The sequence below is a fragment of the Bombus vancouverensis genome, chromosome 14 (assembly GCF_051014615.1).
Source record: "Bombus vancouverensis nearcticus chromosome 14, iyBomVanc1_principal, whole genome shotgun sequence".
NCBI classification, from domain to species: domain Eukaryota; kingdom Metazoa; phylum Arthropoda; class Insecta; order Hymenoptera; family Apidae; genus Bombus; species Bombus vancouverensis.
The window spans coordinates 8,723,220-8,747,668 of NC_134924.1; the positions used below are offsets into that span (position 1 = coordinate 8,723,220).

The 24,449-nt window shown below is 47.4% G+C and overlaps 2 protein-coding genes across 5 annotated transcripts in view; one reads left to right on the forward strand and one right to left on the reverse strand.

Annotated features, from left to right (window-relative positions):
* The window catches only part of LOC117166243 (kin of IRRE-like protein 1), a 253,136-nt gene extending 242,162 nt beyond the window's left edge, over positions 1-10,974 (forward strand). For all 4 annotated transcript variants that reach the window (XM_033350052.2, XM_076624375.1, XM_076624376.1 and 1 more), the window contains exons 13-14: positions 6,224-6,454; positions 7,367-10,974. In XM_033350052.2, coding sequence (XP_033205943.1) covers positions 6,224-6,454; positions 7,367-7,713 — 578 coding nt within the window. In that variant the 3' untranslated portion in view covers positions 7,714-10,974. The remainder of the gene's footprint in view (positions 1-6,223; positions 6,455-7,366) is intronic.
* Positions 10,975-11,948: 974 nt separating this feature from the next.
* LOC117166236 (uncharacterized) lies at positions 11,949-14,052 on the reverse strand. The gene is made up of 3 exons (XM_076624485.1): positions 13,403-14,052; positions 12,259-12,486; positions 11,949-12,209 (listed from the first exon to the last, which is right to left on the reverse strand). The coding sequence occupies exons 1-3, from the start codon at positions 13,613-13,615 to the stop codon at positions 12,000-12,002; spliced, it is 651 nt and encodes a 216-aa protein (XP_076480600.1). The 5' UTR covers positions 13,616-14,052; the 3' UTR covers positions 11,949-11,999.
* Between the last annotated feature and the right edge of the window lie 10,397 nt (positions 14,053-24,449).

Below are 24,449 nucleotides of genomic sequence, written 5' to 3' on the forward strand. Positions count from 1 at the left end.
AAGCGGAGTTTATATCAAGCTGGCGCGCGCACGAGTTATCCAACAATTTCGCCGGTGGCCAGAAAATGGTAGCCGTGGAAATTCCTCAAACGGTTTTGGCTAGCGCCACGGTCGCCGCCATTCGTAACAGGTAATGTTGCCGGAAGTATCATAACGACCCATTCTCGAGTTTAAGCTCGTCTCTAAATACTATCCGGAATTAAGCGGAAACGACTATTCGTGATTATACGACCGACGACCATTGCCTGCTTTTCAACCGAAATCTTTACACCGCTGCCGCGTAATACCGCGACACATGATAACGTTCTCTCGGGCTAAGACTGGCCTTTGTTCGGCCATCGTCGTCGTCGTCGTCAGCAGTCGAGAGCGTACCTTACTTCCGTCGAAAGTTCTGCTCTCTCTCTATCTCTCTCTCTTTCTCCCTAGTACGAGACCGTGTAGACCGATCAAAGCCGCGGAAATGTCCAACTACGGTGGTTTATGCTACACACCGTTAAACTGTACGTGTCGAAAAGCTGCGAGAGACGTCCCGGAGTTTGAAACCGGGATAGAATTATCAACGCGTTTGATGAAAGTGGCCCGGGAATCGAAAGCCCGTGAAATTTGCCCATCGTCGATCACAAAACGACGAAATACATAATTCGTGGCGGAGGAAGCGATAGCATTATAGGGGAGGAAACAGCGGTGACGTTGACGCGTACCACCGACGTCGCCTATCTGCACCACTCACCGAATCCTCCTTAATTTCGAGAAACCGTCGCCGCTGTTCGCCTACTTCGAAAGAGAAATTACAGGCAAATCGAACTCCGCGTGTTCGCGCCGCTTCCTCGCGAAATCTCGTCTCGTCGAACGGTATCGCGGCTAAGGCTGAAAGGCGTCAGCTGCACCGAATTCTGAATCAGATTATCGCGAGCCATGAAATTTCCTCCTTCTACGCGCGTGTAAGTACAGTCCGCCAACACGCGAAACCTTTTGCGTTTTCGCGACCAAGTTATTCCGACGCGACGCGTTTCGATCACCGATCATCTGCGTCCGATAAGCGTCCACAGAAATGGAGAAAACGCTATCGAGAAGCTGAACGTGCTAGATCGGCCTGCACCGACCAAAGTAATTCGGCGAGTCGTTGCAACTTTGGAATATACCGCGTTGTCAAGAACAAATGAAAACGTAATTCGGATATCCGGTAACGGTGGAGTAACGCAGAGACAAGGTAACGTTGCAAGCTGCTATTCGTAGGAATAATTTTAGCGAAACCGATGGCCCGCGGGTATTCGAATTAAAGCGAAATCGGAGGATGAGAGGGGGTGGGAATGACCAGGAAGAGGAGAGGAAGGGTGGAACGGTAACATCGGATTAGAGAAAGGGTTCCATCGACACTAGTGGCATTCCTACTGGATCGTACGATAATTGAGATTAGGGTACTTGGCTTTAAGCCTTTCGAGCCTTCGAAGATCGGCCAATCCCCTCGATAAGCGTTTATTATGAACGAGAATCTCAAGATCGGCGACTACATTGCCCTTGGCTTCGTCCTTTTGCTACTCCTCCCAACTTCCTCTCTCTCACTCTCTCCCTCTCTCTCTCTCTCTCGCTTCTCCCTATCCGTTCTTCTCTTCGGTTTCTCTCTGTGGGGCAATCCTCTTCAGGTTGCGAGATTGCGCCGGTAATTGCTCCTCGATTTCACCTACGTACACATGGCTTTCTATTGTTGCACATGAGCATACGATTTCTGGTGTGTACATATGCGAAGGGAAAGGGCGGCGACGCGCAGATGGAAGGGAAGGTAAAGAGAGGAGGGTGAAGAGAGTGGGACATAGAGGGAGTAATCAGTGACGAACTCTCGAGACTGTTCCGGCTGAACGCAATTAAGAGGATACCAAACCACCATCGACGTGGCTACTTGACCGTAGCCGTATTAGCATCCAGGAGAATCGCGTACCTCGCAAAAGGGATTAACCTTCGAGGAGATTCGCAGGCAGCTGCGAACATCGACTTGAGATTTATTCCGTTTCAATCGGTGAATCTATACGCTAAACACGGCTAAGGAAGTAAGAAAACGGGAGAAACAGGCAGAAAGCCGACCGGATGGCAAAGGTATTTCCACGGTTGAAACGAATCGTGTCTTGAACGAGAAAATCCAAAGTAATATCGTGGATGGTATACGTGCTTGGAAATCCTTTTAATGTGTTCGCGCGGCGAATGGAATAATTTTCAGAACGGACGGTGGTCGCGTTTCCGTGGTAATCCGGGTCGAAAGCGATCGGTCACGGAGCCGAAAGAGATTCGCGTGCGCGTTTCATTAATTGAAAACGGCTGAACTGGGACACGTAAGTCGCCTTAGTCGGAGAACCGACAGCACAACATCGATTCGGGGTTAGCTTTACGTTGAAATTAATCCAAGTGAGCCAAAGTTAGATCTGGCTCTGGCTAAGCCGGGCTTTTTGGTGACTTAGTCGGCCGTATGACATCGAAGCTCCGTCTTACTTGCAGCCCGATATCCAGTCGACGCATGACTGAAACTTCTCCAATGACTTTCTCCTTTCGTACCATTCTGGCTTTTCCGTCGTTCGTGTAATTGTAACGTTCGTTGAGACGTCGCTCGAATCTTCTACGTTTCTCGTTAGAAGAAAAGAAGAAAAAAGACGAGGGGAAAAGAAAAAGGGCTACTTTTTTGGCGAATCGCTGGAAACGTCGCGTGTTCGCCGGACGGATTATAAAAGAGGGACGCGGAGTCTCGAGGAAATCGAATCTTTATCGAAGCGTGATTTTGCGACCTCGCCGTGGCAGAAGGAATTTTTTCCCGATTTTAGCTGAAGTACGTAGCAGTGAAAATCTTGGCGAACCCGCGTTAAGACCGATTAGCGATCTAAACTTCGATGAACTCCGAGTTCGAGAGCCCGTTGGGATATGCGATTCCCCCTGTTGGCTCTCTTCGAGAATCCCGTTAGACCATTCTCGAGGATCGACGGTATAAGGACCGGTTTATCTTTAGTACCCCGGCACCAGACGTTTCTTCGCGTGGAACTCGATTAAACTTCCATTGCAACTTTTACGAGACATTGTCGAGGCTTAGGAGGGTATACGATCGCAAACTGTGCCCATTTCCCGGACAAGAAAGAACCTGCAATCTGCTAAAAACTAGTAATTGATTAAAAAATCGTAGCCGCGGACGTTAACGCGGATGGAAAGAACGCGAAAGGGAAGGGAAGGAAAGGATCGGCAAAGAATCGGAGGACCGGGCAAGGGAAGAGAAAAGCTGGCGAACTATCCGCGTGATTTAGGTGAATACCGCGTCCCGAAACGTGCCGCGAGAAATATATTTCCTCGTTGTTCCAAGGGAACAGAGCTTCCGCCGTACAACTTTAACGAGAATCCGTCGACGCTTTCGAAGAATATACGATCGCGGGCGACCGTGACAGCCGTCTACGGTAAGTCGCCGTAATTGATCCGAGAAATTATCGTAACGATGCAATTACCGGCATCTGCCGAGAGGGAAGTTGCAACGCGCCATGCCGTTTGAAATATCGTCGAGTCTTCGGAAAGAACTGTATGTCAATTTCGCGCGAAACCAGACTGCACAGAGGATCCGTCTTTAATGGTTGCCGAAATAAACAGCCCGTTCGAAAGGACTCGCGTAATTCTACGATTTATCGAGAGAATCGGTCTCTTTCCACGCGACTTCCTACTCCGTCTAGAGTCTAGAACCGTCTTAGATCGTGCGATTCGATGGCTTTACGAGAGCTTTTACGTCCACGCCAAGCACTTTTCTGTCGCTCAACCGCGCGCGCTCATATATTCCTCGAACGTCCTTCGAGACTCGCAAGATCGTCGTATACGGTCTATTCGCGGATCTAAGCGCGGGATTCAAAGCGAAGATAGCGCGCAATGGCATTGCCAATAAAACGCAGCAACCTTTACGAGTGCGACGCGATAAGTGCAATAACCGTGTTTCGTTCTCTGCTGTTACGCGCAACCTGTTTCACGTCGATTTCCGCCGCGTGTTTCCAGATTTTGCGAATAGTCGGTGAGGATCCACGTGCCGATCCACCGAATAAACGGAAGGACGAACGTCGAACGTTAGAACGTCGCGCGTACCGAGCGTAGCCTTCCTCGAGTCAGGTGCTAGAGAAACGCGAATACCTAGGGTGGCTGATTAAACCTTGGGTTTTACGAGCATTACGCGTCCTGCCAAAGTATCTTCCCGTGCATAGGTGTACGCACACATACACACACACACTCGCGCGCTGCAATCTATTTACACGCATAAATGTACCCGTATTATGCATAAGGTGTATATCGTCCGATTTTCATTCCCGCGCGCTGCCTCGCGCGCAATTTCCACCCAGTCTTTTCCCCATACGACGAAAGCCTTTCGAGCTGTTCTTACCCTTCGTGGAGAAAGTTTCACTCTGGAGGCAGAAGCTACGATCGTCGTCGAAATATTCGGAATCCACGGCAACGAGGATATTTGACGATCTGGATGCCTGGTTATCCGACAATCTGGCGTGAAACTTTAGCCAAAGCGGCGCGTTTCTAAGGTCGACAGCAACGACGATAGCGGTGGTGTGGTGGATAGCGGTGACGAAGGTATCATGCAAGCGCACACGTAGGTACGTAGATGCTCTTCGCGAGTTAAGAATTAAAAACGTTCGTCACGGGAGGCTAACGAGCGTGCCAACGCTCTGTCCCACTTACCGTACAGTGGAACACAGCTGGCCAAGCCGCGCTCGAAGAATACAGTTTTGTTAATTATCCGAGGAAAACAGCAGGCCAGTTCCCACGCTCGGCCACTATCGACTAAAACGTCACGTGCGAGAAACCGACCAACTCGAACGCGAACCAAGAATTAGCCTGCAAGATTTCTCGTTCTCTTTCATTCTGGCGAATGAACCTACTCTGCGGCGATATGGTCTCCAGTTTCAATCTCGAATATCGATGTTGCTCGTTGTCTCGTTCTCCGGCTATTGCAAGAGGAACGTGACTTACGTAACAACGGTTTACATCGTCGTAAGATGAGGCCAAGCTTGGTTGACTGATACCGGTAGCAGGCTGCTTCTCGGAAAGAATCTTTTTCTCTAATTTTTAGCGAACAAACATTTGAATCGAGTCGGCAGCCAGCTAAATTTCAGGAAAAGCCGTTTGCACAGCCTGTTTTCTCCGACTTGTTTGTACGGTTTAGCGCGACGAGTACGAGGGGAAAAATGGAAGATAGTAAGTAGCCAAGAAGATCCGTAAAACGGTCTTTGCCTCGGTGTTGTTACGTAGAACACGGTCTAATTCGCGTTTTGCTTCTTCCGCTGTTTTCGCGATAGATTTCGATTCCGATGAAACCGCAAAAAAGATGTGGAATTTTGTCCACGATCATTTTTGACGAATATATTCAACCAGAGGGAATCGGTAAGAATGGCGAGGGAAAAAGAGAAGGACAAAGTCCCTCTTGATGGGACACTTCGTTTAATTAGGTAATCACACGGACCTCGCTACCCGACGAATGGTTTTAAGTAAAGCGTCTTTCTAATTGAAGTTTCTCGGTGACAACAGTTTCCCGATAACTCGTCCAATTAAGAAAACCGTAACGAACGAAACTCGTAAAATATTCCTCGGCCGCTTGCTGTAACAGCTTTTCGATCTCCGGGTATAGATTTTTCGTCGCCCATCGCCATCAAGTTAATTCGCAGATTTTCTAACGGGTCTCCGTTAGAAAAGTCTCGAAAGAGGTTTTCGCGAAAGCGAAGCAAAAGAAACGTAGCGACGATTAGAGGAAAATTCGCGTATCCGATTACCACGAAGGAAATTAACGGATCGCGTCAGATTACAACACCATCGCTGGACAACGCTTGATCGTCCTTCGAAAAGCTTGTCTACCGTTTCATAATGATTATTGTCGCGCAGTTTCCAGCGTCCTGCGGTTACCTGTTTATTAATGTATGGATATATTACGATTCATTCGCTGCGATTCGAGCAACGATCGCGCTATTATTACAAGGTCTATGCGTCGTTTAATTATAGCCGCGATAATATTAAATAAATTACCGTTGTTCATTTGTCAATCCCCAGTTTCCTCGTAAATTTCATCGAGCCCCGACTGAAACGGCGGCAACGCGGAATTTGTTAATTACGTAGGTCGTTTAAACGCACGCTGGCAGCTACCGCGCTTCCCGTCCAAGCCCCGCTACACTTGACGCATCGTTCCGCTAACTACCTTCGATTTACGCCTCTGTTCAAGGACAAGACGCTGGGATCGTGCTGTCGCCGCTGATCGGTGTGGTGGTCGGAGCTTTGGTCACGCTGGTCCTCATCATTCTTGTGGTGGTGGTGCGCGTACGCCGCGAACGAGTGTCGAAACCTCGACACGAAAAACCGGCGGAACTCAGCGAACTACCGCCGCAACAGTATCCTCTGCAAAATCCTCAGCAAACCGTGGAAACCGACCCCGACGTCATCCCAAATAAATTCGGTGAGTTTCTGAAGATTTGGAAACACGAAGCTTCGAATGCGGCTTCGTCGCTGGCGAAGCGGGTACGCTACCGATCGGCGGTCGTGCGAACGATCGATGGCCGTGCCACGCCGCGCCGCGCCGCTCTGCATTTTCAAATAATGGCCAGGAAACGTTCTCGCAACGCGCAGTTAATCTAATTGCGTGGGTTACGAGCATCGCCGCGATTTGTAATAGCAGCGTGTATAGATTTTATTAAATTACCGCGGCTTACACGGTTGCCGAGCGCCGCGGCGCCGGCGGTATTTCATCCCCAACAAAAGAGATCGAACCAAAACGCCAAATATTTTCCAAAAACATTTTCCATTTGCTCGGCCAGTCCGCGATTGCGATCGATTCGTGCGATCGGCCGCTCAGTTCCTATCGCTTTCTAGAATTCGCTTACCGCGGTGGTACGTGCTCGCGGGACAAACATCTCCGACTAATTTCCGTCTACGTTTCTCCTACATCGACTTGGAATTGGTTACGAGACACGAATTTAAATACAAAAACTTGCTTAAAATATCGCCGCCGGGGAAACACTTGTTCGGCGAGTCCAGCCATTAGCAGGCGTTAAACTCGATAACGGGAGACTATCAAAAATGTATGCGGGAAAACGGAAACTCGTTTAACGCGACTAGAATGTTAGTAAGAAATGAAATGCAACGGTTTGGCGACGTAAAATAGATTTCTCGCTTTCATCGAGCCAAGAACGTTGGTCATTCCGTAAGATTGTACGTACATGAGGGTTGCGTCGGAAACGGCACGTTACAATTCGATAGGGCAAAGGTGAAAAGAGAAGGCGAGAAGAACCGCGTGGCTAATTGTCACGGGAACATCGTCGTATCGTTTCGAACGAATCCCAAAAGAATCATCTCCGGTTCGATGTTGCAGAAGGAAACCTGGTAGAAGTGAGCCCACCGAGTTATCCAGGTGGATATCCCCCGGGACATTGGGTCACGCCCGGACCTACACCAAGCATAGACGAACTCTGCCACAAATTCAGCGGAAGACCGACGGAGCTGAGGTTACCATCGAGAAGCACGATACCGAGTTTACAGAGCATGCCCATGACGGGAGTGATGATGGGCGGTGGACAGGGCGGCGTGACACTCGGTGGCAGCCAAGGTGTCGTCGTCGTCGGAGCCGGGCAAGGCGTTGTCGTCGCTGGCGAGTGCTTGGACGGCGAAGCGATCAAGAGACGACTGATGGCCAACAGGCTTCCGGAGAGCTGCGTCTAGACCTCGTTGTTCGTCGCCTTCTGCGTCCGTGTATCGCGTTCACCGACACGAACAGAGGTCCCTTGCCGAAAATTTCGGCTCGTTCGTAGCGCTGCACGGCTGCACACTGACCATTAAGATGTTCGATGATCGATATCGTACGCAGCGAACGAACGCTTTCGCGACTCGTCTTGCGAAACGATTAGACGTCGTACGAAGCGGCATAAAGACAATCCGCCGTGTCGTTGCGAGCAACGGAACAACAGCCGCTAAGCTAACGGAGATCGTCGACTGGATAAGCGATGGATAGAAAGGCGAATGTGCGACGCGAGCTTAGATTTGTCGGGAAAACTTTCCAATCGCGAGAAGGTATCCGCCAAAATTGTTTTGTAAACGTTTTCTCGATAGTCGGGCAAAATTTGTTCTTTTCTCTTTTTTCCTCTCGGGAAGAAACGGACGAAGAAAGGAACGGAACTGAAAGAAAAGAAGAAGAAGAAGAAGAATCGAACTGGAAAAGAGTTAGGTGAAAACTTGCGCTCCTGAGTTTTCCACCTGGGCAACATGTTCCCAAGTAGTGTTCTTCTGTCTTCGAACGTCGGCGCAACTTTCCCCTATCCCTGTTTCCGTCGCCAGACTCCGAGTCCAACCATCTTCGACGCTGTCTTTTCGCATATTTCTTTCTCGCTACGTGACTTCGCCTCCCGGACACGCCGTACGACCGGACCACCGTTCGCCAAAGTGGCAGTCTCGAGTAACGTATCGAGGAAACGCAACTTTCTACCCGAGAACCACGTTCGACTTTGTATCCTACTGCCAGCCCAACGTATTAAACGCGCTTCGAAGCGATTGCACTGGGAGCCGGCGGCGCTGGCAATCGACGCCGAAGAATCGAAATGGGGGTAAATAAACCCACGTCTCAGCCTACCAATCGAATTCTCCAGACATCGAGGCATTAGGCCGAGAAACGCGAGAAAAGATAAAAGGTTCTCGTACAACCCCTCTTCCGGTTGCTCGGAATGAAGATGGATGGAGGAACTGGGCGAGAATATACGATGGAAATCAGGGGAGAGGGAAGAGGAAAGGAAGACGCGGAGGAATGGAAAGATAACGCGATGTTACTTCGCCGAGTTGCAAGAAGGAAGAGGCGTGATGCGCGGTATCGAGGCTGATCAATCAGTTTCAACGACGGAAAACATATTCGGGGCGGAAGTAGTTTGTAAGAAACACCATTTTATACGTTGCAACGTCGTCGGCGCCTCCTTTCGATTATTTTGCCCGTGGTCGTCCTTCTCTTTCTTTCGTTTCTTTTTTTTCTCTCGCATTCTCACGAAATCTCGTACGAGCGCAACGCGATTTTAACATTCGCTGGAATTAGGGACGACGTTTGATTCAACGAAAATCGCTTTCTCTTCCTAGCGGAGAGGATAAAATGCGTTAAGCAAGAATCGACAATAAGTGATGCGATCGAGAATAGAAACTCGAGGTGTTTGTAACTGTATCGCGACGAATCCGATCGAAATTGAGGAGAACAGTCGGAGACGAGATAGTTTGGCGAGTTGCGCGAGCTGGCAAACGAGACGGTTCGCGGCGAGGAGACTCGGTTTTTTAGGAAAACGAAGAACATTTTATTCGATCGTACTCGATCGTAGCTGTGATACGAAGTTTCCAAATTTCGATCCATCGTCGACGTGGACGTTCCTTTTCGCGTTTAGCCTAATTTCCGACGTGAGTGGAACACTCTTGTAAATATACACGCACGTGTAGGCACAACGATCGGAGAATGAGAATTTACCGCGTGCATTGTTCTATCGAGAAGTCGCAGCCGTCCGACTGTTCTTCTAATTTCATTCGATTCTCTTAACGAACGGGAGAAGAATAACGGAGTAGCGGAGAGACTCGAGGAGTCTTTATACTCGGGTGAAAAATTGAATTTGTAAGGTCAGAAAAACCGGGCTTCCACGTGACACTTTGCGACGAAGTCATGAAGCTTGACGGCGAAACTAGGAGTAAAAAGTGACAAAGTATATTCCTAAGAGAATGAAGTAACGCCAACTTCGTCCAAGACTCTCGCTCGAGGTATGCGGTTTCTACTTTGAACGTGTAACGAAGGGAAGAAAACGAGCGAAAAAGAAATAAACGTTAAGTTATCGTAATGCGTGACGCATCGCGAATCGATTACGCGATCCAAATGATTAGTAACGTCGAACCAAATGTCGAGTGTTCTTTTTTTTTTCGATGTATTAAATGAGAAAAAAAAGGGATAATGAAAGAATCCAAAAAAAAAGGTAACTAAAAGTCGTTGCTCGTTAGTTAATGTCGTATCGTTGTACATAAGTATGTATCGTTGAAGAATTTGCCCTGCGTGGGAACCGTGCTCGAGGACGATCGCACAAACGTCGTCGGTAATTTCGATGTTCGAGGGTGCGAGTTTAACGGAAGGTGCAATCCGACTGACGATGAGTAGGAAACGCCGGTGTGCCAGGAAATCGAGGCGATTCGCAACGACGCGACCTGTATCGTCGTTCGATGGGACTCGTCGATTTCTGTTCGAGTGACAGGTTGACAGGTCGTTATTTCCCAAAACGCTCGACGAACAACGATCTTTGTTAATTAGAGTAAACGCTATCCTCGCCGCAAACATAGAATTAGCCGCGCTTCGGGAATCGGATCGAACATCTTTTTCTATCGAACCCTGGAAAAATCATCGTTACGGTCGATCGTCGTCGTACTGCCAACGAAATTGCTACGTTCCCGCGTGGAAACCAGCGACCTGATCGACGCGATCACACTTTTTTCTTTCACGTCCACGAACATTTAACCTAAACGTATCCGGCTGTCGATCTGGCGAGAATCAATTTTCGGTATAACGCACGCACAAGCCGAGAATCTACATCGATTCCTGTACGATCCAAACGTTTCGTTTCTGCTCGAGGGAAAGATGAAGAATATAATTCAGAATTTTCCTCTTCTTTTTGGCCGTTCTTCTTTTCTATATGGCTGCTCTTTTTCCGGCAAACGTACTGACAACATCGATAGGAAAATTCTTGGCACGCGAGGAAACGATGCGCCGCTGACCTGGTGCAAGCGATTCGATCGAACACGAAAACGAAAATTAGAGACTAACGAATGTACATAATCAGCATGATGCGAGGTCCGTGTAAATCGATTATATTTTAAGTTCACTGTATAGGTGATTTCATATCAGAACTGCATATCGTCTACTAACTCGTATGTATATATTACATAAAGTTTCGATCTGAATAAACTGTTTAACTGTCCGAACTGAATCGTGCTTTGAATCACCCTCCCACAGGACTATCCCGACTCTCTCTCTCTCTCTGATATTCCACCGACTTCGATTACGCTTGATTTATTAAAAAGATGCATCTTTGAACTTCGAAGGGAAAGATAGCGAAACGAAAGCGACCGTTTAAACAGCGATCGCTGCACACATAGATAGGATATATCCGCTTTTCGTAGGGAGCTACATTTCCGAATTAACGAAGCATACTTCTCTTCGCTGAAGAGAATTCTCGATCGAGATTGTCGATTCAATGAAAGGAGATGGGAGACGCGGATCCCCTCGGTTCGCGAACAAATTCAGCCGATCGAACGATGCCAAATGATCTCGGGAGACCGTTAAAGCCTCATTTAGCATAATCCGAAATTTATAAAAGAGGGAGCGGAAAGAAAAATTGAACTTGAAAATCGGGGATTGCACGAAGGGGTGGACGAGATCGAATTTGCCGATTCGCGGCTGATCCTTCTTCGATTAAGAGTTCGTTTCCGAGGTATTTTTCAATGTTATTCGCGCCACGCGTTCAAACCCATAGAATTCTTAGTTCTGTCGCGAGAATAAATTCGCGCCGGGTAAAATACCGGCTGGAAAGAAACCTGAAATTTTGCAACGATAGCAAGAGGTACCATAAAAATCGCTTAAAATGCAACTACCGTGAGAAATCCCTGGCGTACCCTCTGGTGTCCCGAGAAAAAATGGAAGCAAGCTGAACGGAATTTTAATCTGTCCTTGTATCGTATTTCGCGTGCTTACGTGAATCTCTATGTACGTACCGTGAAGCAACATCTCGAGAACATCTTTGCCAACGTCCTCGACGAAACCAGCGTGAACATCTTGAACACCGTTGTCGCAGTCACCTCTTGACGCAAGTAGTCGTATTCTCCATGATAGAGCAGAGCCAGTGTTTTACGAATTTATTCGTGCATTAGCACTTCTTAAACTGACGAGACGAGGGCAAACAACACTACACAAGGGATTTGACTTGTATGATTTAACAATGGCGCGAGTGTTAACTTTCCTCTTCGGTATCCGTCGTATCGTCGGAAGATTCGACGTTGGATGGCTCGACCTTGGCTGGTTCGACGTCGACCAACATACGTTGAAGCTGCTTGCGCAGCATCGTCGACGCGCTCACGATACAGTTCATTATGGTAAACAAGGCGTAGTTGTATTTCTGTATCATCGTGTTCTTGAAATCGTTTATGCGAGGCAATTCGATCTGTGAAAACGTAACAATTTCCATGGATCGAGAAAAAGCAGAAATTAACCTTGGTATCATCGTGCGTTACTACTTCTCTGTTGTCCAAAGTGGGAGCGATCGTGGCCATTATCCTGCGATACAGGTCCTCGACGTCGGCGCTGCTACCCCACAAGCCCTCGGTATGCGTCCAATAAACGAGACCAGCCGCGATGCTACTTTTCACGAGGAAGAGCAGAATGTTACAGAATTTGTAACCCGACGTCTTTGGCGATGTCTTCTGCGGACACTCGCAGAGCTACGCAAACGTACATAACGTTACTACGGTTTACGACTGTATCGTTTCTTTGGACAGAGTACCAAGTTTGCGTACGTGACTCGAAAGAATATCAATATTTGAGAGTTTTTAAGAACAAGCGCGGTATTCCTTCCTTCGTATCTTTGTATTTGCATTGAGAATCGAGAGAGCCGGATTCTTATTTGCCGGCACACGGTATACAAGCGAATATCGAAGGTGAAGCGGAAAATCGAACAAAACTCGGAATTACTTACGAAACGAAACGTTGATATTTCTAACTAAACGAGTTTATGTTTATTCGTATCGGCGGGTATCGCGGCCGAATCCTCGAATTGCAGCAAAATACATGGCGAAGCTACGGAAATGGAAACAGGCGTGGAAAGAAGCCCGTGAAAGAGAGTAAAAGATTTGTCGCGTTTACGAAACCCTCCAGAGTATCCGGCTTTCTGTTCAACGAGTGGACCCTGGAGTCTGCTAGTCTGCTAAACGCGACGATGCTTTCGACTCGTGAGGTCACGTACGTACGTGTCCCTAACAAGTACGCCAACTCTAAACTGTCCTCCTCCATTAGAGACTCATCCGCGTCGCTATACCTGTGTACACCGAACCGTCGAGCTAATTCCAGGTAAACGCAACTACGGTATCCACCAATCAGTTTCCTACAGCAGCCGATACATCGTCGTTCGTCGCTTCCTAGACGCGTGTATATCGCGCGAACTCGAGTCGAACTCGCGCCATGGGAACGCGTTTGCGTGATTTAACGCCAAAGCTGCCTTGTTAACGAGTCGAGAGATTCGATCCCGCTAACGGAATCTCATTAACGATAAATATATTCTCTTCGACCACGTACGCTTTCTGTTCAACCGTCTTTCCGCCTTTTGAACCGTGCGCCCAACGAAACGATCATTTGGTTCACCTTTGGCGGACAAGTTCTTTGCATGTCTTTCCGCGTGCAGATTTTAATGGGCACCGGTCTCGGAGTCCAATAAGACGAGCCTCCAGCCACTATGCTCGGACAAGGCTGCATCATGTCTGCATGAACGAGCTTCTGAATCCTCTTTGGTCTTACGCATGTCTCCGGATTGGACAAGTTGATGGTCTGCGCGACACACCTCGTTCCTCTCTTCATCGTTGCTCTCAGTTTTCGATTCGAGTCTCCTGCTTCCGATACTTCATCGAGACGAAGAACGAGATCTGGCAGAAATGGGAAGCCGAACGACGAAAGGTTCTTCGACAGACTCGGCCAATCTTCGCGGTGGCGCGATTATGAAACAGCCGGCGGAAAATTCGGGTTGCGCCAATCTTTTCTCAAACGCGAACACGGCGATTTCTGTGCGATTTACCACGAGCCCGTTTACGAACTTACGAAATTTCGTCGGCTTCACTTTGCATCGCATAACCTCGAAACTTACGACGTTACGAATTTGTGGAGGAAGGTCGTTGGCTCTGGAAACTTGGAACGTTCCCTTTGTTCACCACGGAAGAATTTTGTTTGACGGTTCGCCGAACGTGATACGAAGCTCCTAAAAGTATTGGTCGTGTTCTTTGTCAGTACATGTCGCACGAATTTTGATCGACGTATAAGCGGAAACTTCACGATCCTCCTAATCCTCCGATTCGTCGCGAACTTTAGCTCGATACCGATCGCTCCAACTACGCGAGCCATACTTTCCCAAACGAATCTTTTTAATCGTCGAATCCGCGCCACCAACTTTCCACAGAGACGAAGCCACAAGCGTACGACGCGTACAAGCAAATTAAATTTTAATCCTTGAAGGCTCAGCTGTTCGATTCTCATCGGCAAGAGGATCTCTATCGTTCGAACGACGAAGAAGGAACGAAAAGAGAGAAACCACGACGTGTACGAAGTAGCCCGACGATGTTACGTATGGAGGTCTCTCAGTCAAGTTTCGTTCGCAAAATCCACGTTCGATTCTTCCTCCTTTCGCTGGCTGCTGATAACAAAGAAGATATAAAGGAGGTGAGATTACAAGTAGGAACGCGGAGATAGCAGCTGGTAGCTGGATAGGTCACCGTAAGAGGAGATCTCGGTTGCTTGATGAAACGTTTCCGAGTTTCCGACTGCAGCTTCGCCACCGCGCCGATCTTCCATTACCGTTGCCGCAAGCTACCGGCAACTTCGCGATTCCGTATTCATCAACATGTTTGGAAAAAGTCGCCAAATTTGCATTCGACAAGTTCGTACATTCTAGACATTTACGCGTCTGACCAGGTTGTCTGGCCGTTTTTCTAAACGACGGCGCTTCCTTCCGCCGAGATCGCGCGCGTTTGCTTCAATTTTTATCGCGCGAACGTTTTTCAGCGAAGTGGAACCGCCGAACGAACGCGTATGCGTTGCGCGATAAGCGGCGCGTCGTCGTCGGCTACGTTACTTGGAAAAATGAGCAAAAGTCTACGAGTCGGAGAAAAATGACGCGCGAACGTTACCACGATGCGTAATAAATACGTCCGTGACGTTGAAATAGTGGCGCGTTGGAAAAGAGTAACCGAAGGAAGAGACGTTTGACATCCGATGGCCGTTAAAAAGCGACTCGTGGGAAATTTGTTCGCGGTTGCGAGCGGTTTGTATCAGCCGCTCTTGGCGCGATGCTCCGTTATTCCACCGACATACATCACTTTTATCGCGAGATTCCACCGGTCTGATATGCTTATTAATAGACACCCGGCGCTCTTACAGCTCGCACGAAAAATATGGCACTTAAACGGTGGAATTCTTGTTAAGAAAAAAAAACGACGAAAGGGAAAGGGGGAATGGGAGAAGCGGATGAGAGAGGAGAAAGCAGAGGAGGGTACGAAATGAAAAGGTTGATCGCGGCGCAGGTTGGTGAGCCCAGCTATCTTGCCTCGCCAGGGTAAATGCATTCGTTCCGATCGATTGGGAAATAAATCAAACGTTAATAAATCAACTTTAACATTCCCAGCATCTCGTTTTATAGCCTTTATACCGGATCGATAAAAAGAAATCGAGACGGAATCGCGTCAAATATCGTCCCCGATAGACCGAGTGAAATTGCCGATTGATCAAATTTGCTCGATAAGCACGACCTTTTGTCTATCGCTTTGCTTGTCTATCGCGCTGGTGAATTCGACACGCCAACGGTTACCGTGTTACCCTCCTTTTCTCCACCGAATTTCACCCACTACACCGGGGCGAATGTAAATTTCGACAAAATAATTAATGCGGTCGACGAAACACGTGCAAAGGGGGAGATAGAGAGACAGAGACAGAGAGAGAGAGGGAGGGAGAAAAAGAGACTTCTTACACGCCTATCGACGTTTGCTGCAAAGGGAAAACCGGAAAATTCACTGGTCGAATGCACCCTCGTTGGCCTGGAAATTTCCTCGCTGTGAAAAGAAACATCGAAACGCCATGATTCCGGGCAAAAAGGTGACGTTACGAAAGGTACAGTGGTTTCTCGTTAAAGGGAAGTTCGAGATACACTGGCGAAATGGTAGTTGGATACCGCGAGGGCAAGAAAGGGTGGGAAACCGGAACGAAAGGCAAAAACGACGGAGAAAAACCGGTGTACGAAGGGAAAGAACGGGTGAGTTTCGGAGCTCTTCAAGGCCTTCTGGTAATTAGGTCGAAAAGAGGAGTAAAAATCGAGCCATAACTCGGCGAACAATTAATTTATAATTAAGTGGAAGCCCTGTGTAATTGAAGAAATTGCTGGCAAAGCGCGGTACTCGAAGGAAAATAAAATTATCTAGAGATATCTATGTACTTTTACCGACTGCGAGTACAAAGTTCTGAGAAGATCATCGTCCGACGTTATCAAGGTGAATAATTAATCGACGCGTTTGATAGCGCGCAGCAAAGTTTTCAACACGATCGACTAGTAGCCTTTCGAAGAATCGTTTTCGTCAGAATTTTCGGATACGTGTCTTCGATCCAGATGAAAAGGAAGGACCGCTGTTGTCGCGAATTCGTCGACGAAAAATAAAAGATTCGACGAGAGACGGCGTGTAGGGCAACGCGAACATAGGAAAGTGGAAATGACCGATTTTCGGAGGATCGTTCAGAAAGCATTTAGGCGGAATTCGAACTCGTCCAGGTAGATATTTCACCGGGTAAATCTGGGTGACACGGATTAAAAGGTATATTATCGTTTCTTCGGTGCGACGGCGAGCGTGCGCGATAAAAAAAGGAAAATATGGCCGGAAACGGGTATTGCGAGACGATAAAGGGAGATTCACGATCGCTTTCGCTCGATGGCTGGACATTAAGAAAAGCATGAACGGCGAGTAGGTCATAGACCTTTTAACGAAGCTATAGATAGAGAGAGAGAGAGAGGCAGAGAGAGAGAGAGAGAGAGAGAGAGAGAGTGAGAAAGTGTAAGGAACGAAGCACGAAGGAAAAGGGACCTCAGGAAACTAATTTTCGCGATATTAGTCTTACGAAATTGGTTATTGATGTTCCATTCGTCCGCCGATAATGGCGGACGGAAGCGATTCTCCGGTGAAAGGTCGTAAGTCCAGGAAGGTCGAGCATCCCCGGGTCGCACCACCATTGCTCCGTCGTTCGTCCTTCTTAAAGGAATTGCTTCCTTAACGGGCGTTAAATCGACTTTCCCGACCGGTCTTCCTGGCTTTGCGATTGACAAATATTTCGTGGTCGTCTACTCTCTCCGTTCCACCTCCTGCCCCGCTCTTTCCCCTTCTTCGCTGCTTTCTTTTTTTATCCCTTAACTTTTTGCCCGGAATCTTGCTCGAGGTACTACGCTACCTTCTGCTTCCACCTGGGCGAGCGTTCTCGCTTGGCCTTCTGGCGTTCCGCCAACAATTCGTTCTACTCCTAGCTAGCCAAGAATGTTCGAGGAAAGGAGCACCCAACAATCGATAGATTCGTCCAGCGGCTGTCCTCGACGAAACAACGTTTTCCTTTCTACTTTGCTCGGAGATTATCTTCCGTTTCATTCGCAATTCGTGAATTCTTTCGAACAGTATCGCCGAACGAACCAACATTCGCCCCTTCTGCAGAAGCTCGAGAGACGACAAAGAGAAAAATTCCTTTGGAGAACAACTCTTAGAACCGGTACAACCGATACACGGTTTACAACCAGCAATAAAATATCTACCAGAGCGACGACGATACATGGAAATCTCTATGGAGATCGATCGGCGAGAAGAACATCTAGTACAGGTATATCGAGCGGAAAATGTAACTCGCAAGGACATCGAACGAACCGATGTAACATTTCTGTTGGATCGTAATCCAAAGATCGAACGACCATTATGCGAAGCGTTTCCGCAGTGGTGCGCGCTAACGTCCGGCCGCGCTTATGATTTGCGACAACGCGACGCCATAAATTGGAATTACTCGGAAATCTCGAGTACGTCCTTCGTTACCGATTTCCATGGACGCTGTGAGAACCAACGTTCGCTTCCAAAGATCTCGAGTCCGTACCGTGGTCGTTTCGAAGCGACCGACATTTCCCGAAGTCGTCGACCGTTTTCTCTCTTCGATTTGGTCCGTATTCATGCTGCCGTATGAATACAGTTAAGGAGAAGCGATGGAAAGAAGCCGGTCCAGGCCGATTAGGATATGCCGATGGGGCGAACTTTGAAAGGAGCCGGACATTGTACGCGGCTCAGACCCTTCTATCGTTGAAAGTTTAATCACATCGTGCAAGTCCTCGTGACTACTTGACAAATTAAGCGTTAAGTACTATTGACCTTCTTTCTCGGTTGGAAACTTGCATCGTCATGTTATGGACCGAGTGAAAAGAGAAGTCTGCGAATAATTTAAGCTATATGTGGAACTATCGAGACACGGAACTCGTCGATAAGTTTCCCGGTGCAGCGAATACTTTGGAAAACGTCCCTACCTATAGTCGTTTTCGTCTAAAGGTAAACTTACGATAAGCGTCTGTATAAGTGTGTGTATAAACGCGCTTAAAATCGCGACGTTTTCCTTTCGGTAAAAAGAACGCTTGTCGAGTTGCCCAAAAGAAAAGAAGAAAGAAGAACGTTCGAATAAAATACTGAATTAAGTTCTCGTGGTTTTCCGCCGGTGCATCGTTAGCATCGGTTTATTTAGAACGCGCGTGATAAACGCGCGATACCTCAAGACGAAAGTCGTATCTCGTGCGAGATGATTAATCGACGAGGCAGTTTCGCGGACATGATGGCAAATAAAAGTCGGTGATCATTACCATAATCCGGACCGCGAAACGACAAAGAGAGAGAGGACAAGAAAGAACGCGGGAGAAAGCTGGATGGAAGTACATGAAAAACGCGATAGTGCACTAGCGGGGACCGATGTCGGGCGACGTGTTTGAAAGTTAAATTTACGAAGGGGACGTTTCACGGTTGCGCCCTTTAAGGCAATATCCAGGGCAAAGTACGCGCTAGTAGGCCATTACAAAGTTATAATAGTATAGCAACCCTCTTACGATGTTCGGAGCTCCGACTAGGCACGACGTTTTGACTTTAAAATGAAATAGTCGGCGAACGCGTGAGTACCTTTGCCCGGCAGTAAACGTATACAACGGAACTTCCTGTTCCTTTCGGCCGACCATTATACAAAGTGGAACGTTTTTCCGAAAGGCAACCTCGCCAAGTAACTCCTAATGGTCCGTGTAATGCGAAAATGCCTTGGCTAAACGACTGGCATCTCGCTGTCCACCCTTCTCCGAGATTCTAATTGCCGCTTCTCCACTCTCTGGGGCCAATTCTTCGCGAATTTCAAACGTTCGTAACGCGCTCGCTTCCAACTTGTTGCCCGTTCCTATTCGTCTTCCAGTTTCTTAGAAAGAGATCGGTCTTACCCGGGTCGCGCTTTCTTCGACTTCCAACAGTCGCCAATTCTAGCGACTCGGCTTTCTTCGATTTTCTTGTCTCGGCCGAACGTCGCAACGTGACGACGCACGCGTTCCAACGATGGGACTGGAAAATGTCGAACAAAGCACCGTACCGTTGTTCGTTACACGCGACAAAACCAAACGCGAATCCCTTATTCCATTCGTTCCGAGTGAAAACTCGCACCGATAGCGTTGACACGAAGGAGAGCCTCGTAAAAAAGGGAGCAACTCTACAGGGAGATATCTCGTCCCGGTTGGTCGTTGAAAAATGCGCGTTTCTCTTCCGTGACACGTTGACAAATCCTAAGATTTCGCCTGGAATTGAAATGTTACATCGATGTCTGCTCGTAAATCGATCGCTCTAACAATTAAACTTACTCGATAGAAAGAAAACTGGAGAAAAAAGGAATACGAACAAATTTACCGTAGCGACAAAGTACTTGCACCCGAGTGCTCGTAAAATCGGATAATTTATTGATAGTTCGCGTATTCGTAGGCTACCTGCTAACCTTCGCGGTAAGGACTATCAGCGATGATAAAGTAGCAAAGAAAATGTAGAGTACTCGGGCAAGAGACCGTGCAGAGGTAACAGCGGGGAACCAGCGACTGGCGTACGTATAACGGCGTTCAAGGGACCAGCAAATTCATCTCGCTGTTTCGAAACTCGGTCGTCGCACGAGTTACTCCGCGGACGACGACACGAAACGAGATTTAAAAGTTCTAATGAAGTGCATCCGGAGTGGCTGGAGTACGCGTGCAACGTTTGAACGCGGCCGCATCGTTTTGTCACTTCTTTTTTCTGACGCGTGTGAATCGCGAAAAAATATCTGTTTCGAGTGGACGCGAACTAAAGTAAGAAAATACTTGACATTCATCATTGGTTGAATAGACTAGAACGCGTACTCGAAATCACAAGTTAACGCGCGAATTCTTTTTTCCAAAGTTCTCGGTACATTTTTCAAAGATCTTGAGATCTTTACAGATTCTCGCATTTTACGCGTTCTTCGTTTAATTTAAGATCACTTGGAGATCCGAGGCTTCGCACGGTTTATCGCGGTTTATCGGGGTAATACGCGTTTACTTTTAGATATTCATTTTTCAGCGACGTTAAACTTTTAGTAAAAAAGAAAGCGAAACAACTACGCGTCGATCCGCTCGTTCGTTCCTCCTCTAGATCGCTAACGAATTTTCAAAAATAATGCAGCAAGCGGCAGGTGGTATCCAAGTTAACGACCGTATCTAGCAGAAAAGTAAGCCAGAGAATCCTTTGAAGCGGGAAGGAAAAAGCAAGTCATCTCTCTGAAATAGTGATAGCAAGATGAAATATATACGTCTGCGGTGGGTCGCGGGTTAGGAAGGAGATATTCATTTCACGCGTGCCTGCGTGTAAATGCGAAGGTACATACATTCAGGCCCGTATATCATCCCTTTCGAAGGACTTTAAATCAGACTGGAGGCTGAATAACCCGCCGATTCGAGATTCTCCGGAGATACACGGAATTTCAAATGAAAATGTGCTGCTTCTCCAACCTTTGATATAGCCTGCAACTTTTTATCCGTCACGGCTTCTTCCTCTTTTTTTTTCTGCCGACTTTGACGAGATTAGCGATCGACGTTAATGAACGATCGATCCCCAGTCAAAGGAATTCGATTAACGTTTAACCGTTTCTATGAACGATTGTCTTCGCCGCTACGAGCAATCGTACACCTAAGCCTGCAAAAATAATATCGGAGATGAGAGTGGCCGGGCAACGGTGACGTTAAAAGAAATCAAAATCCTGAAACGGGTACCTTTCCACGGCCGATGGAGCTGCATTAATTACAGCCAACGAATCCAATTAAATCCAGGAGCATCGTCAGTCCCACAGAGACACCACCCATCCACCGCCATTTTGTGGTTCAGCATGAAACGAGGGGACAGAGTTGGTAGCAACGAAGAGTACGGCGCTCGCGGTAGGTCCAGGGGTAGGATGGAGGACTTAAAAATATGATTTTAATACCACTGCTCCGGGGGTCGTCGTATATCACGCTTTTGTCCGCCTACTATTGTCTCTGCACCGAACCCGCACCCTCCCAAAAACCGACATCCCCCTCCCCGTCCACCTCCTCCATCCTCCCTCACCTCTTCCGCCCTTCTTCACCCCTTCATCCACCGACGACCCCTGGATCCACTCGCTTCACCCCCCATCTCGCGTTTCTGCGACGTGTCACGCGTGAACGCCGACTACATCGAGCAAAATGTGCATAATTGAAAATTTCCCTACGTACGATCCCATCTGTAAACACTGGAAACAGAGAAAGAAGCGGCGTACGGCAGACCGATTCGCAAATTTGAATTAGTTAGAAAGCGTGACAACGTTAGTCTCGGGTCGGCGTTTGCGCGGCTGATTCAGCGAGAAAAATTTATAAATCGTCCGATCGATCGAGGAATCGTCGAAGAAAAAGAAACGAGGGAAAACTTTTCTACGGAGTAGAAGTTGCTTTTAATCGCGTGTATCGCGTGACGAAAGGGGCAAGCGCTCGAATAAAGTAGTAGCAATTCCAGTGATTACTACGCGGTAGCGTCGGCGTCGGAGAAGCATAGGCTCCCTCCACACAGATAGGAAATTCCTGTCTGAATGAGACCCCAGTCGTGCTAACGGAGAATGGAATTAATGCACAAGAAGCGGAGTAACGGAAACGGGATCAGCTGAATTGTTATAGGCTGTCTTTCGCGTGATGCGAGAAGAGAAGAGAAGAGAAGAGAAGAGAAGAGAAGAGAAGAGGAGGGAAGAGAAGGGAAAGGAAGAGAAGAGAAGGGTAGAAGGGAGAAGGGAAAATCGAGATGGGGTGGTTTTCGCGAGAGGATGAAAACAGACGATACTCGTAGGGATTCGGTGGTACGGGTTCGCTGGCAGGAGCAGAGGTCGAGGCGCTGGACGACGGGTAATTTGTTAATTTCATTATAATGGGTTTCCGTGTTCTCGCTTTTATACGACGTGCAGAGGCATCCGAGCGAGCGATAAATAATATTAGCTAGCTCGGAACGTTTTATTTGTACTAATTGAGACCGCCATAACTTCCCTTCTCGTTTATGCTCTATCCAATATCGCGTCGTCCTTTGTTCTCACACGCGCGTGCTTCATTCGCCGGTTTTCCTCCATTCGAGAATTTCTCATCGCGCCGTTAGTCTCGCACCGCTGACACGAAATAAAAATGTCATGCCATTCAATCTTTAATTTATACGTAGGTATGTACTCGTTCGAATCCTTTTAAACCAGACGTTATTAGAAACTCTTCGGAGGAAGGATGCTTCATGGCGCCTTTGTTTTACTCGCTAAGGACTATGCCGAGTATTCCTATTAACCGAAATAAAAGAACAAACACGAAACAGCAAGGGGCAATATAACAAAAGATCCGACTAAACCACAGTCGAACGAGCACAAAACCTTTGGAATCCCTTTGCAGCAGTTCTGGTATTAAGTTCCCTTGGAAATGAATAAAAATTACATCCGTGACTCTCTAAATTCCTTGGCCGCGCAGCAAGGCGAACGAACCTACAAAAGCAATCTTTCTAGCTAGCGTTCGCTCGTCGTTGCTCCTTGCAACGGGAAACATTAACCGAATCCACTAAATAAGGGTCTCTCTTCTGTATCTCTTACGAAGATGAAACGGTAAGACGCCGAAATACACGGTACGTTGGGAAGATCAAAGTACGGAGTAAAGGGGAGATCAATCAGATACTCTTTCCTCGTAAGCCATCGTAATGACGATGTCTATATTGCGACCGCGAAAACCACAGATCGAACAAAATCACGATCACTTTGTCTATTATCGAAATAGAACTCGATGTCGCGTATTACAGCTAACGCTACAAACGCTCGCTTCTACGTCGTTTACATAGTGCTTCATATACATATTCTATACGGCATTTTTCAACGTGTTTCGGAATTTGTACAAACAAACGTTGAATTTCTAAAGAGAAAAGCAATAAAGGAAAAGAGTCGTAGTACCTCCGGCAAGTCGGTTTCCAACTGCAGCTCGGATAATTTTCCTAATGAGTTTCAACATGCCAATGATACTCAAGGGTTCAACACTGGCAATTTTCTTTTCTCAATCCGAACCTGACGACATAAAACGCTTGAAATCTCGCAAGATAAAATACCAGAGCGCAGCAATTAGCGAAAATCAACGTGCATTACGTTACATAACAATACGAAACTTCCGTCGTGTGAAATCACGCTAAAAAGTACTTGTACTTTGACGCGTAGCCTGTGCAATTTTTAAGCAATTCCTGCACCTCTGAATCTTATCCGCTACTGGAACACACAACGAAACATGGAAAGATATTCTTGGCAAACGTTCGCTTAAAAAAGTAATTAAATTTGCGAACAAAGATCGGGCGATAAGAACCGAATCACAGTCACGCACTGCTTTAACACCGGCTTTGCGGAAAAAAAGGTCGACGTGATAAAAACCACCCACGTCCGTCACAGCCATTCACCTTACTCGATGAATTTACATAGTTCGTCAGAGTTTGCGAATGACTCGATATACTAGGCCATTATCGTGGCAAAAATTACGAAGGAAAATTAGTCGGTAAATCGAATCTTTCGAATCGATGAGCTCGGAGCAATGGCACGATGTTTGGATAAGAACGAGATAAAATATGGAGCAAGAGAGAATATAAAACCGTGTAAAAATGGAGATCGATGGAAAGCACTTTCAAGACGAATGCTATAATTGGTCGTGCGATTTTCCACTTTCGACCTTGAAAGGTGTATCATAGAGAAAAGTAGGAGCACTCGAACGAACGTACCGGTAATTGGTGGATTGGTAATCGAATATGCATCTGGAGGATGTTCCATGGCCCATGAACTTCTTAAAACATGGTAAATGCGTTTCTTCCTGAATAAAAGTAATTACGGCTGATATTTGGCATGACAGGAGGACAGTACGCTGCACGCGATGACTCGCCATTTAATTTCCTCCGAAAAACGTCACGTTCGCGTTAACGCAAAGATGTTATCTGTAAGTCGCAAGGTAAAACTATTCGGGACGAAATGTATGCGACTCTATCCACCCTTAGCCATTCCCTCCTGTGAAAACGCGCTTCCGCTCCTCCGATTCTCCATTAAATTTCCTCGTAAAATTAGCCGG

Bases quoted from the DNA above. Each gene is read 5' to 3' on its own strand.
- LOC117166236 (XM_076624485.1), bottom strand. From the start codon at position 13,615: ATGAAGAGAGGAACGAGGTGTGTCGCGCAGACCATCAACTTGTCCAAT. The intron at 12,487-13,402 runs GTGAACCAAATG...ACGTTTGCGTAG, and splicing joins AAAGAACTTGTCCGCCAAAG to CTCTGCGAGTGTCCGCAGAA. The intron at 12,210-12,258 runs GTTAATTTCTGC...ACGTTTTCACAG, and splicing joins TAACGCACGATGATACCAAG to ATCGAATTGCCTCGCATAAA.